The sequence below is a fragment of the Oncorhynchus mykiss genome, chromosome 5 (genome assembly GCF_057628025.1).
Source record: "Oncorhynchus mykiss isolate SJ-2025 chromosome 5, ASM5762802v1, whole genome shotgun sequence".
In the NCBI taxonomy this organism is placed as follows: Eukaryota; Metazoa; Chordata; class Actinopteri; order Salmoniformes; family Salmonidae; genus Oncorhynchus; species Oncorhynchus mykiss.
In genome coordinates this window covers 51,631,802-51,644,292 of record NC_143026.1, presented here as the reverse complement: position 1 = coordinate 51,644,292, position 12,491 = coordinate 51,631,802, and the positions used below count along the sequence as shown (strand labels likewise).

The window sequence follows — 12,491 nt, the reverse complement described above, 5'->3', positions numbered from 1 at the left end:
GAAATAAAATGTAATTATCATGTTATTTTATAGGTTTAGTTTTGTAGGTTTTAGCAGACTGTCTTATCCCAAGCCACTTACATTACTTATGATGGCTTATAATAAATGCACATAGGGGTGAAACATCAGCATAAAACATCAACAAGCATAATAAATCAACTCTTCCTTAGATGTAGGAAGAAATGTTTTTGTGACCGAGATGGCCATCATATTTTGTATAACACCACTGACCTGTGTGTTTATCTTGTAGGATGGGAAACTGTACCAGCCTCCGGTGATGGTGATTATAGACTGTAAGCTGGGGGCAGACCTGCTATGTGATCCGGGAAGTAGGTCATGGGCCTCAACACGGTGGCCATCCACTCCGACAAGACCCAGTGGGAACGCAACCGCATCCTCAAGGTGAGGCCAATGGCAGCCTTTGGTTCATTAGGCACCAAACAGAAGAAAACTGACTGAAACAGGGAGTGAGTGCCTGCACTGGTCCAATAAGAAACACACATTTTCATTTTCTTTTGCAAAACATTTTAAAACATTCTCTTTTGCGTGCCCTAATGAACAAGACCCAAGGGAGGGGTATTCAGTTGAATGATCAAAGGGTTTCCCTAGATATGTTTCCCTAGGTCAATACCACACACACTATGATCTAGGATCAGTTTAGCCTTTTACAGCATAATTAATAAGATTACATGGATAGTGGGGACCTGATCCTAGATCAGCGCTCCTACCATAAGATGCTTTATGAATACGGCCCAGGTCTGGCTACTATGGCTCAAAAAGCGAAGCAAGTCAAAGCTAGTGTACTTCCATAAAGAGTATGATACCTTTAATATGTTTTGTACTCTGTTCTCAGGGTCTACTTGAAGGGCACTTTGAAGTGATGGTCCACTGGCGTACTGGGCAGGATGCGGTTGCGTTCCCACTGGGTCTTGTCGGAGTGGATGGCCACCGTGTTGAGGCCCATGACCTACTTCCCGGATCACATAGCAGGTCTGCCCCCAGCTTACAGTCTATAATCACCATCACCGGAGGCTGGTACAGTTTCCCATCCTACAAGATAAACACACAGGACAAGTATGTTCATCAGGTAGGTGAATTTGCAACTGTTGTGCATGGGAAAATCTGATGTGTTTTTGTCTTATACATTTTTGAGACAATACCTTCTTGCATCTTGGCGGGAACATCTTGCACAGAATAATTTTTTGTATAGTATAGTCTACATACTCTATAGTCTAGTATAGTGTGTGTGTTTGTGTGTGTTGCCACTTATTCGGGGGTGACAAGCCATTTTAGGTGTCACTCCTTCCTCACAGCTGAGCAGAGCAGGCAGACTGGGCCACTGGGGCACTGCCTTCACGTTGGTCAACAACATCAACAAGTGTCTGTCCCTGAAGGTGGTAAACTGGGTGAAGCCCACAGGCTCCCAGCTGCCCCCCCCAGCTCCTCATCTCCCCTCACCTCCACGAGCAGCAGAGGAAGGGAAAGCAGAAAGCCACGTAAAGTAGAGAGGATGATGTCGTTGGTCACCAAGACCAACAAAACACAACAGGAGATTAAAAAGATAGAAACAGTTTGACAGATGCACTTGTTATAGTTACTTTGTGTTTATATCTGGGTAATTTTTAAAAATAAATGAATATGAAAACTTGATTGAGTTGTCATTTGGATTTGACCCTCTTTTACATTCAATATGGTAATATACACAATATACTGTATATATACAAAGTAGGTGGACACCCCTTCAAATTAGTGGATTCGGCTTATTTCATCCACACCCGTTGTTGACAAGTGTAGAAAATCGAGCACATAGCCAAGCATACACCATAGACAAACAGTAGAATGGCCTTACTGAAGAGCTCAGTGACTTCCAACAAGGCACCGTCTCATAGGATGCCACCTTTCCAACAAGTCAGTTCATCAAATTTCTGCCCTGCTAGAGCTGCCCCAGTCAACTGTAAGTGCTGTTTATGTGAAGTGAAAACGTCTAGGAGTAACAACGGCTCAGCCGCGAAGTGGTAGGCCAAACAGAACGGGACAGCTGAGTGTTGAAGCATTTAGCGAGTAAACATTGTCTGTCCTAGGTTGCAACACTCACTACTGAGTTCCAAATTGCCTCTGGAAGCAATGTCAGCACAAGAACTGTTCAGCGGGAGCTTAATGAAATGGGTTTCCATGGCCCGAGCAGCCGCACAAGCCTAAGATCACCATGCGCAATGCCAAGCGTTGACTGGAGTGGTGTAAAGCTCGCCAGTGGTGTAAAGCTCGCATTCTCTGGAGTGATGAATCACGTTTCACCTTGGCGAATGCCAGGGGAACGCTACCTGCCCCAATGCATAGTGCCAACTGTAAAGTTTGGTGGAGGATTAAAAGTGGTCTGGGGCTGTTTTTCATGGTTCAGGCTCCTTAGTTCCAGTGAAGGGAAATGTTAACACAACATCATACAATAAAATTCTATACAATTCTGTGCTTCCAACTTTGTGGCAACAGTTTGGAGAAGGCCCTTTCCTGTTTCAGCATAACAATGCCCCTGTGCACAAAAGGAGGTCCATACAGAAATGGTTTGTCGAGATCAGTGTGGAAAAACTTGACTGGCCTGCACAGAGCCCTGACCTCAACACCCCATTGAACACATTTGGGATGAATTGGAATGCTGACTGAGAGCCAGGCCTAATCGCCCAACATCAGTGCCCGACCTTCCGAATGCTCTTGTGGCTGAATGGACGCAAGTCCTTGCAGCAATGTTACAACTTTTAGTGAAGAGTGGTGGGGACCAGCTCCATATTAATGCACATGATTTTAGAATGAGATGTTCGACAAGCAGGTGTCCACATACTTTCGATCGTGTAGTGTAGTTGTGCATTTTGTTGAGACGATGGATCTAGTCTCAAGCGTGGAAATACTGCTATCTACCTTTCAAACACAGGCTCTGCATGTATTTTGTTCTGCTGTGGACGGTGACGTAATTTGTGTCTAGCCAATAGCACACCACTGATAGGAGTTTGAAATCGACGCGGGGCAGATGTCAACCACTACAGTGAAATGGTAAACAAACTCAGAAGAAATAGTTAAATTCTTCTGTTTTGAGAAGTAGCTGGCAAATATAATTGTGAATGTCCGAATTATATTAACCTTTACTTATTAAACTGATCAGATTATCATTTTCAGCTTTTCAATGTGTTATGGACAGTTAGCTAACGTTAGCTGGCTAATTTAGCTAGCTAAGCTAACGTCGTACACCAACTAAACGACCAAATAAAACCGCATGCATTGTCTAGTCAGCTCATGTCCGAATGATCAATTTCTTAATACAACTAACGTCAACTTTAAACTTTTTGCAGGGGAAGATGTGCACTTTCATTGATTTGTCTACAGATAACGTTGGTAACATTTTTCTTTTGGAATTGACGAAAGATTGTAATACATTTATTATTATTTTTTAAATAAACTCAGCCATGTCTTTATATTCGACATCAGCGAAAAAGCACACCGCCTTTTATGACAATTTCTTGACATCAAGGGTTCCTGACACGAAAGACCAAAAAGCTGCGCGAGGAATGATCAAAGGGGACGATACGAAATTATTGACATTGGATAAAACCAAGGAGATAAACACGACCTATTTGAACTCTGCACTCTCAAAAACCGGAGGTCAGAGGAATGGCACCCCCGGTCGAGGTCGTCTCACTCTACAGAGGAAAACCGGTACGAACGGCGACACTGTGATGAGTGAAAATACAATGGAAATCACTCAGAATAGGACACCGGTACCCGAGAAAAGACTCACGTTGCAACGCAGAACCAGGACAGGTTCAATTGACAAAAGCGCAAGTAATGACACCAGCAAAGCAACAGAGAGCTCGAGACAACACTGGGTCAGCGGCACCGACTCTCATCATTACAAAGTTCTCTCTGAATCAAACCCTAGAACGCCTGTTAGTGCAGTTGTATTGCGGTCATTCAGTCTGAGGGACAGCTCATCTAGAAGTAAATCAAGAGAAGCTGTTCATCTTTTAAACACTCCTTCTAAAGGAGTCAAACTATTTGCACCAAAACAGCCAGCAGCCCCGGGTAAAGTAGATGTGACAAAACCTGAGGATCATAGCAGAACTTTTTCAACACCCACAAAAATGACTCCATTCGAGAAAATCACAGCAAAGAAGGATGCCTTTGAGAGGTTGGCTGGGAAAGAGATCCCAAAAGTGGTGGCAGTAAAAACGGTAGGCCTAGAGAGGCCGAAGACACACGCACAGGTGACTGTGGAAGCTGCAAAGCCTGTTGCAACTCCCCATACTAACAAGTTTCTGGTCAGTAGTCAAAGAGCAAACGTGACCTCCAATTTGATGCCCGGGCAGGTGAGAAAGTACTCAACCCATGGCGACCTGACCATGGCTAGGTCCTCGACTCCTGCGCCTACCTTCTCCACCGAGCTTTTACTCCCACCCAGTGCGATGCTAAAGCACGAACAGGGTACCCTGAAAATGGAGAACAGTGCCGTGACAGTTGCGGTTAGAATGAGGCCATTCAACACCAGGTATAAATATGTAGCATCTGCTTGTGATGAATTGTTAATTGAAATTGCATTCAGCCAGCTCTTAATGACATTTCTATTGTTTGGAATGAATATTGCTGTCTTTGAACTTGTATTCTACTAATTTGTTTCTACAGTTATCCATAAATAGTGACTTAAATAATGACAATGAAATATCTGCCTTTCATTCATATTCAGGGAGAAGACTGAGAAAGCATTGCAGGTGATCTTCATGGATAACCAGGAGACTCTTGTCCAACATCCAGACACCAAGCAGAGCTACTCCTTCACGTATGACTTCTCCTTCTGTTCCGTCGACAAAAGCGACCCCGGCTTTGCCAGCCAGCAGACGGTGTATGAAAAACTAGCAAAGCCACTTCTGGAGAGGGCCTTTGAGGGCTTCAACACCTGTCTGTTTGCATATGGCCAAACTGGATCTGGGAAGTCTTACACGTAAGGCTCACTCCCACAACTTGAAGAAACACTCAAATCGTATAATGTATTGGTTCTAATGCAAGGTTTCCCAAATTCGGTCCTGGGCCCCCACCTGGGTGCATGTTTTGGTATTTGCCCTAGCACTACACAGCTGAATCAAATAATCAAAGCTTGCAGATGAGTTTGTTATTTGAATCGGCTGTGTAGTGCTAGGGCAAAAACCAAAACGTGCACCCAGGGCTAAGATTAGGAAACCCTGGTCTAATGTAATGTTCCTTTGTGACGCAAGCCATGTAAACTGTGGTTGCATCCATATGTTCAATTGGACTATATGTTCTTCTGTTACTCTCCTGCAGTATGATGGGTGTTGGGGAAGAAGCAGGTGTAACACCAAGATTCTGCGAGGAGCTCTTCTCTAGGCTGTCTGTGGTTGATAATCAGGAGGTACCCTATTAGCTATTAATTCAGATAATATTCATACCAAGTTGCACATATTGTTGACTCTGTTCAGTTATCATGCAATGCATTTTTATGTGGCTGTCGATGTATTACAGGTTACATGTCATCTGGAGATGAGCTACTTTGAGGTGTACAATGAGAAAATCCATGACCTGCTCATTGCCAGGAATGAACAAAACCAAAAGAGGTGGCCTGTGAGTAGGACAAACTCCCTAAAGATAACCGATATGAATTGAAACATGACATTTCTATTGAATGGCCCTATGATATGTGTTGTTTCTCAATGCCATTTTACATCAATGAGCTTAGTAATGACCAAATGCTCTGTTTTTGTAGTTAAGGGTGAGGGAACATCCAGTCAACGGGCCTTACGTTGCTGAGCTGACAACGTGAGCAAACTTACTCTTTCCATTCTTATCTTGTTAAATGTAATGATGGATTGCTAGTCTTATGGATTCACTCACTGACTATATGTTTGCTCACAGAAACGTGGTGAGCTCCTATGCAGACATTCAGGTAAGTTGCTTTGCAGACACAATTTCTTAACACTGGGCCACGTTCAGTTGCCAAACATTGTTGAACGTTGCAGATAGAAATGCCATTAATGGCCTCCCGAGTGGCGCAGTGGTTTAAGGCACTGGGTTTGAGTCCAGGCTCTGTCGCAGCCGGCCGCGACCGGGAGACCAATGGGGCGGCACACATTTGGCCCAGCTTTGTCCGGGCTAGGGGAGGGTTTGGCCGGCAGGGATGTCCATGTACAATCGCGCACTAGCGACTCCTGTGGCGGGCCGGGCGCAGTGCACGCTTACACTGTTGCCAGTGTAAGCGGCTGGCTGCGACAGTGTAAGCGGCTGGCTTCCGGGTTAAGTGAGCCTTGTGTTCGTTTGTGTTTTGGACGACACACCGCTCTCGACCTTTGCCTCTCCCGAGTCCATACGGGAGTTGCAGCGATGAGACATGACTGTAACTACCAATTGGATACCACGAAATTGGGGAGAAAAAAGGGGTTAAAAAAACACAATAAATGCCATTAATAGAGCTGACGTGATCCCTTACTCTACATGACAGAAAGGCATGGCATATTTCTATCTGAACGTTCCAAAACGTGTCCTGCTGAACCCGTCCATGATATGTAGCGAGCTCTTACCACTTTTGAACACTGCTCAATAAATGTGTGGTGAATACACACTCTTACCAGGGTTGGCTGGAGCTTGGGAACAAGCAGCGAGCCACTGCAGCCACGGGCATGAACGACAAGAGCTCCCGATCCCACTCCGTATTTACTCTGGTTATGACACAGACCAAGGTGAACTCCCCGCCCTGTCTCTTTGTGTGTGTATGCTGTTAGCGTTACTTTGTGCATCTAAATGCATATTATCCACCCACTGTGGATATCCACCCAATTATTTGTTTCTTCTGATGACGATCTGGGTCTGTTTGTCTTGTGTCCTTTGTGTTTGTGGTTCTTCGTGTTTCTGTTTTTATGCACATTTGTTTCATTTGTGTGTCGCTCATCTCCTTTTCTGTTTGAATACACACATACAGCTAACTGCCAAAATAAAGGAAACACAAACATAAAGGGTCTTAATAAGGCAACCACAATCCAAAACAGCTTCGATGCACCTTGGCATAGATTCTACAAGTGTCTGGAACTCTATTGGAAGGATACGACATCATTCTTCCACAAGAAATTCCATAATTTGATGTTTTGTGTTTGGAGGTGGAAAACACTCAGGCGTCGCTCCAGAGACTCCCATAAGTGTGCAATTGGGTTGAGATCTGGTGACTGAGACTTCCATGGCATATGGCTTACATAATTTTCACGCTCATCAAACCATTCAGAGACTGTTCTTGCCCTGTGGCTGGAAGCATGGTCATCCTATGGGACCTTAGTAGCTAAACTAATGGCATGCCCAGCATTTTTATATATCACCCTAAGCATGATGGAATGTTAATTGCTTAATTAACACCTACTTTGTATCCCTCATTTACTCAAGTGTTTCCATTATTTTGTCAGTTACTTGTATGTTTTGTGTGTGTGTGACTGTTCTCCCTTTGTCTGTGTAGACTGAGTTTGTGGAAGGGGAAGAACATGACCACAGGATCACCAGCAGGATCAACCTGGTGGACTTGGCCGGCAGCGAACGCTGTTCCTCAGCCCAGACCAGCGGAGACCGCCTCAGGGTAAGCACTGGTAGTTGGACTTGATTTCTTCATCTCGCTCTCGCTGACTTCTTGTCCGACTCCCACCCGCTCCTGCAAGAACTGGTTCTGAACCCGACGGCCTGAACCCGAAGGTTTGAGTGAAATAGAATAGGAGAGAGGACATTTGCACTTGACTCAATATACTTTTTGATTGACTTTTATGAGCGGGACGATTTGCACACAGTAAAATAAATGTGTAATAAATATTTATTTCCAGTCAATGTCGGAGCCTAATTATAGCCTAGCTATATGTTTAGGAAGTTAATTTCCTTGAATATACAGCCTTGGGCAAAAGTTTTGAGAATGACACACATATAAATGTTCACAAGGTTTGCTGCCTCAGTTTGTATAATGGCAGTTTTCATATACTCCAGAATGTTATGAAGAGTGATCAGATGAATTGCAATTAATTGCAAAGTCCCTCTTTGCCATGCAAATGAACTGAATCCCCCCAAAACATTTCCACTGCATTTCAGCCCTGCCACAAAAGGACCAGCTGACATCATGTCAGTGATTCTCTCGTTAACACAGGTGTGAGTGTTGACATGGCTAGAGATCACTCTGTCATGCTGATTGAGTTTGAATAACAGACTGGAAGCTTCAAAAGGAGTGTAGTGCTTGGAATCATTGTTCTTCCTCTGTCAACCGTGGTTACCTGCAAGGAAACACGTGCCGTCATCATTGCTTTGCACAAAAAGGGCCTCACAGGCAAGGATATTGCTGCCAGTAAGATTGCACCGTAAAATCAACCATTTATTGCATCATCAAGAACTTCAAGGAGAGCGGTTCAAATGTTGTGAAGAAGGCTTCAGGGCGCCCAAGAAAGTCCAGCAAGCACCAGGACCGTCTCCTAAAGTTGATTCCGCTGCGGGATCGGGGCACCACCAGGACAGAGCTTGCTCAGGAATGGCAGCAGGCAGGTGTGAGTGCATCTGCACGCACAGTGAGGCGAAGACCTTTGGAGGATGGCCTGGTGTCAAGAAGGGCAGCAAAGAAGCCACTTCTCTCCAGGAAAAACATCAGGGATAGACTGATATTCTGCAGAAGGTACAGGGATTGGACTGCTGAGGACTGGGGTAAAGTCATTTTCTTTGATGAATCCCCTTTCCCATTGTTTGGGGCATCCGGAAAAAAAGCTTGTCCGGAGAAGACAAGGTGAGCGCTACCATCAGTCCTGTGTCATGCCAACAGTAAAGCATCCTGAGACCATTCATGTGTGGGGTTGCTTCTCAGCCAAGGGAGTGGGCTCACTCAAAATTTTGCCTAAGAACACCGCCATGAATAAAGAATGGTACCAACACGTCCTCCGAGAGCAACTTCTCCCAACCATCCAGGAACAGTTTGGTGACGAATAAGGCCTTTTCCAGCATGATGGAGCACCTTGCCATAAGGCAAAAGTGATAACTAAGCGGCTCGGGGAACAAAACATCGATATTTTGGGTCCATGGCCAGGAAACTCCCCAGACCTTAATCCCATTGAGAACTTGTGGTCAATCCTCAAGAGGCGGGTGGACAAACAAAACTCCACAAATTCTGACAAACTCCAAGCATTGATTATGCAAGAATGGGCTGCCATCAGTCAGGATGTGGCCCAGAAGTTAATCCGCCAGGGCAGATTGCAGAGGTCTTGAAAAAGAAGGGTCAACACTGCAAATATCGACTCTTTGCATCAACTTCATGTAATTGTCAATAAAAGCCTTTGACACTTATGTAATGCTTGTAATTATACTTCAGTATTCCATAGTAACATCTGACAAAAATATCTAAAGACACTGAAGCAGCAAACTTTGTGGAAATTCATATTTGTGTCATTCTCAACTTTTGGCCACGACTGTACAACTAGGTTGTGCTTTTCCGCCTATGCATATAGCCTTCAGGCTATTTAATTGAGACGCACATGGGCCATAGGCGCAACAACGAGAGAAAGACGATTTGCAGGCATAGACAAATGTGTTATCAATATTTATTTCCAGTCAATGTCGAAGCGTAAAATATGGCCTATCCTATATTAGGAAGTGAATTTCCTCGGAAAGACATTTCCCACTATTTGTCATTTATTTTTTGCAAAGTTCAAAACCAGTCAAATTGGAGCCAATCTGTTCTCTCTATCAAATCCATCCAGCCTAACTGTATCATATTCCCCTGTATCCCAGGAGGGTGCCAGCATCAACAAGTCGCTGCTGACCCTGGGGAAGGTGATCTCTGCCTTGTCAGAGCAGGCCCAGACCAAGAGGAAGGTCTTCACTCCCTATAGGGACTCTGTGCTCACATGGTGAGTAAGAGAAACTTCACTGACAGGCTAAAGAGTTGAATGCTTGTTATACAAACAATTGGGATGGGCTGAAATCCATTATCAAGTTAGAGATTTAATTGAAATGGAATCGACCCTTACCTTGCCACACCACAGTATTGTAAACTACAAACTTATTTCATCAAGCTTTTGAAACTAATGAGAAGGAGGAGATATTGAGGTTTAGATTCCTCAATAGAAACATTGGTAATATTTAACATGGATTAACTATGTGGGGATAAGATCATGGTTTGTGTTGTTGGCAATGCCACTACCTGTACAAGATATCCTTATGAAATTGCGAGAGGTTGGTAAAGTCAGTTTGTGAAGTAAGTAGTTTTGTCGAGAGGTAAACTGAATGTTGTTTGTGTCGCCCGTGTGTCCAGGCTGCTGAAGGAGAGCCTGGGTGGAAACTCCAAGACTGCCATGATCGCCACCCTGAGCCCGGCGGGCAGCAATGTGGAGGAGAGTTTGAGCACGCTGCGGTACGCCAAGCAGGCCCGCATGATCATCAACGTGGCCAAGGTCAACGAGGACACCAACGCCAAGCTCATAAGAGGTCAGCCTCGCTCTCCCTCACCATGCCACCACCCAACTCTGTCTTTCTCGCTCTCTTTTTCCTATCTATCCACCAGATTGAATTAGGTAGCCCGGCTCTAACCTTGCCTTCGGGACATATTTATACACTGTCACTTTACACGGGGGCTAAGTCAACTGTCATGCAGGTATTATTGAAAGGAGATAGCTGCGCCACATTTGCAAATACTTTATTTGACCACGGAAGGGGAAACAGTGCAGAGATTGAGACCATCTACCTTCTGTGGTGTATCACCATATTATGTGTATTAAAGGGTAGGTTGCAAGAATAAGTTGTCTTTTGACATCATACATGTGATTGTTATGAACAAAAGCTCATACAAAATGGCTCCTCACTTTTCTGTTTTGGTGGCAATTTAACAAACAATGTCGTTTGTGTCTTTGTTTACTAGAGCTGAAAGCTGAGGTGGAGAAGCTGCGGGCTGCTCAAATGAGCTCTCAGGGCATCGAGCCGGAGAAAATGAACCTCTTCCAGCAGGAGATCTTAGCTCTGAAGAGCCAGCTAACCCAGCAGGAGAGGGAGATGGCCGAGGCCCACAGGTGACCACCATACAACCTCCACACGCCTTAGGCACTAGTACCAGAGAGGGTCTGATCTAGGTAGCAAAATATGAAAATGGGTCCGAACAACTGTTTTAGTCTTGGTTTGTTACTTTAATCTGATTCCTTTACCTCTTGTCAGAGCGTGGAGAGAGAAGCTGGAGCAGGCAGAGAAACGCAAACGTAAGGAAACCAAAGAATTACAGGTCAGTTTTAGTTGGTTGTAAGTGGAAAATGACATTAAGCTTCATTAATAGGGTTGCAAAGGGAGGGTATATTACTCAAAACTTTTTAAGTTAAAAGTAAAGTACCAGAAATTTGCTAACTTTCATGTTTTAATTTCATCAGATGACATCTTGTGGCCTTTTTGTGTACTTCAGATTATCACAGATGTCTGTAATTATCTCTGGCCCTCGGTTATCTCTGGCCCTTATCACGTAAAATAATCAAATAATAATGAAAAAGCTGTTATCCTATATATACCAACTTAGTGAATACCATTGGTGTTTAATATGAGGGTTTCAGCAAGAATTATCCTTAATATATTTTTAACACTTTTTATTAAAAACATTGTTTATTGTACATTTTTTCAAAGTCAATTCCTTCCTATATTTGTCTGCTTCCCTCTCCCTCTCAGAAAGAGGGCATCACGTTTAAGGTGGACAACCGGCTGCCCAACCTGGTAAACCTGAACGAGGACCCGCAGCTGTCAGAGATGCTGTTATACATGATTAAGGAGGGACAGACCAAGGTCGGCCAGCACAAGTCAGAGTCCGCCCACGACATCCAGCTGTCTGGGGCCCTTATCGCAGACGACCACTGGTGAGGAGAACCGACCCACCTCTTTGGTTTTAAATAGTGTCTTTTAAAAAGGGGAAGCACCATTTAAAACATGTATTTATCTTTATTTAACCAGGTAGGCCAGTTGAGAAGTTCTCATTTACAACTGCGACCTGGCCAAGATAAAGCAAAGCAGTGCGACAAAAACAACACCACAGAGTTACACATGGGATAAACAAACGTACAGTCAATAACACAATAGAAAATCTGTATACAGTGAGTGCAAATGAAGTAAGTAGGTAAGGCAATAAATAGGCCAATAGTGGCAAAGTAATTACAATTTAGCAATTTACACTGGAGTTATATGTGCAGGTGAGGATGTGCAAGTAGAAATACTGGTATGCAAAAGAGCAGAAAAACAAATATGGGGATGAGGTAGGTAGTTGGTTGGATGGGCTATTTACAGATGGGCTGTGTACAGCTGCAGCGATCGGTAAGGTGCTCTGACAGCTGACGCTTAAAGTTAGTGAGGGGGATATGTCTCCAACTACAGTGATTTTTTTTTGTTGTTGTTGCAATTCGTTCCAGTCATTGGCAGCAGAGAACTGGAAGGAAAGGCGGCCAAAGGGAGTGTTGGCTTTGGGGATGACCAGTGAA

At 44.2% G+C, this 12,491-nt stretch overlaps 1 protein-coding gene across 2 annotated transcripts in view; it reads left to right on the top strand.

Annotated features, from left to right (window-relative positions):
* The first annotated feature begins 2,953 nt into the window (after positions 1 to 2,953).
* The window catches only part of kif14 (kinesin family member 14), a 52,639-nt gene continuing 43,101 nt past the window's right edge, over positions 2,954 to 12,491 (top strand). For both annotated transcript variants that reach the window (XM_021603253.3, XM_021603252.3), the window contains exons 1-14: positions 2,954 to 3,042; positions 3,339 to 4,531; positions 4,727 to 4,981; positions 5,320 to 5,407; positions 5,518 to 5,616; positions 5,759 to 5,811; positions 5,908 to 5,938; positions 6,621 to 6,728; positions 7,490 to 7,606; positions 9,781 to 9,899; positions 10,304 to 10,476; positions 10,907 to 11,054; positions 11,197 to 11,260; positions 11,692 to 11,876. In XM_021603253.3, coding sequence (XP_021458928.2) covers positions 3,453 to 4,531; positions 4,727 to 4,981; positions 5,320 to 5,407; positions 5,518 to 5,616; positions 5,759 to 5,811; positions 5,908 to 5,938; positions 6,621 to 6,728; positions 7,490 to 7,606; positions 9,781 to 9,899; positions 10,304 to 10,476; positions 10,907 to 11,054; positions 11,197 to 11,260; positions 11,692 to 11,876 — 2,519 coding nt within the window. In that variant the 5' untranslated portion in view covers positions 2,954 to 3,042; positions 3,339 to 3,452. The remainder of the gene's footprint in view (positions 3,043 to 3,338; positions 4,532 to 4,726; positions 4,982 to 5,319; positions 5,408 to 5,517; positions 5,617 to 5,758; positions 5,812 to 5,907; positions 5,939 to 6,620; positions 6,729 to 7,489; positions 7,607 to 9,780; positions 9,900 to 10,303; positions 10,477 to 10,906; positions 11,055 to 11,196; positions 11,261 to 11,691; positions 11,877 to 12,491) is intronic.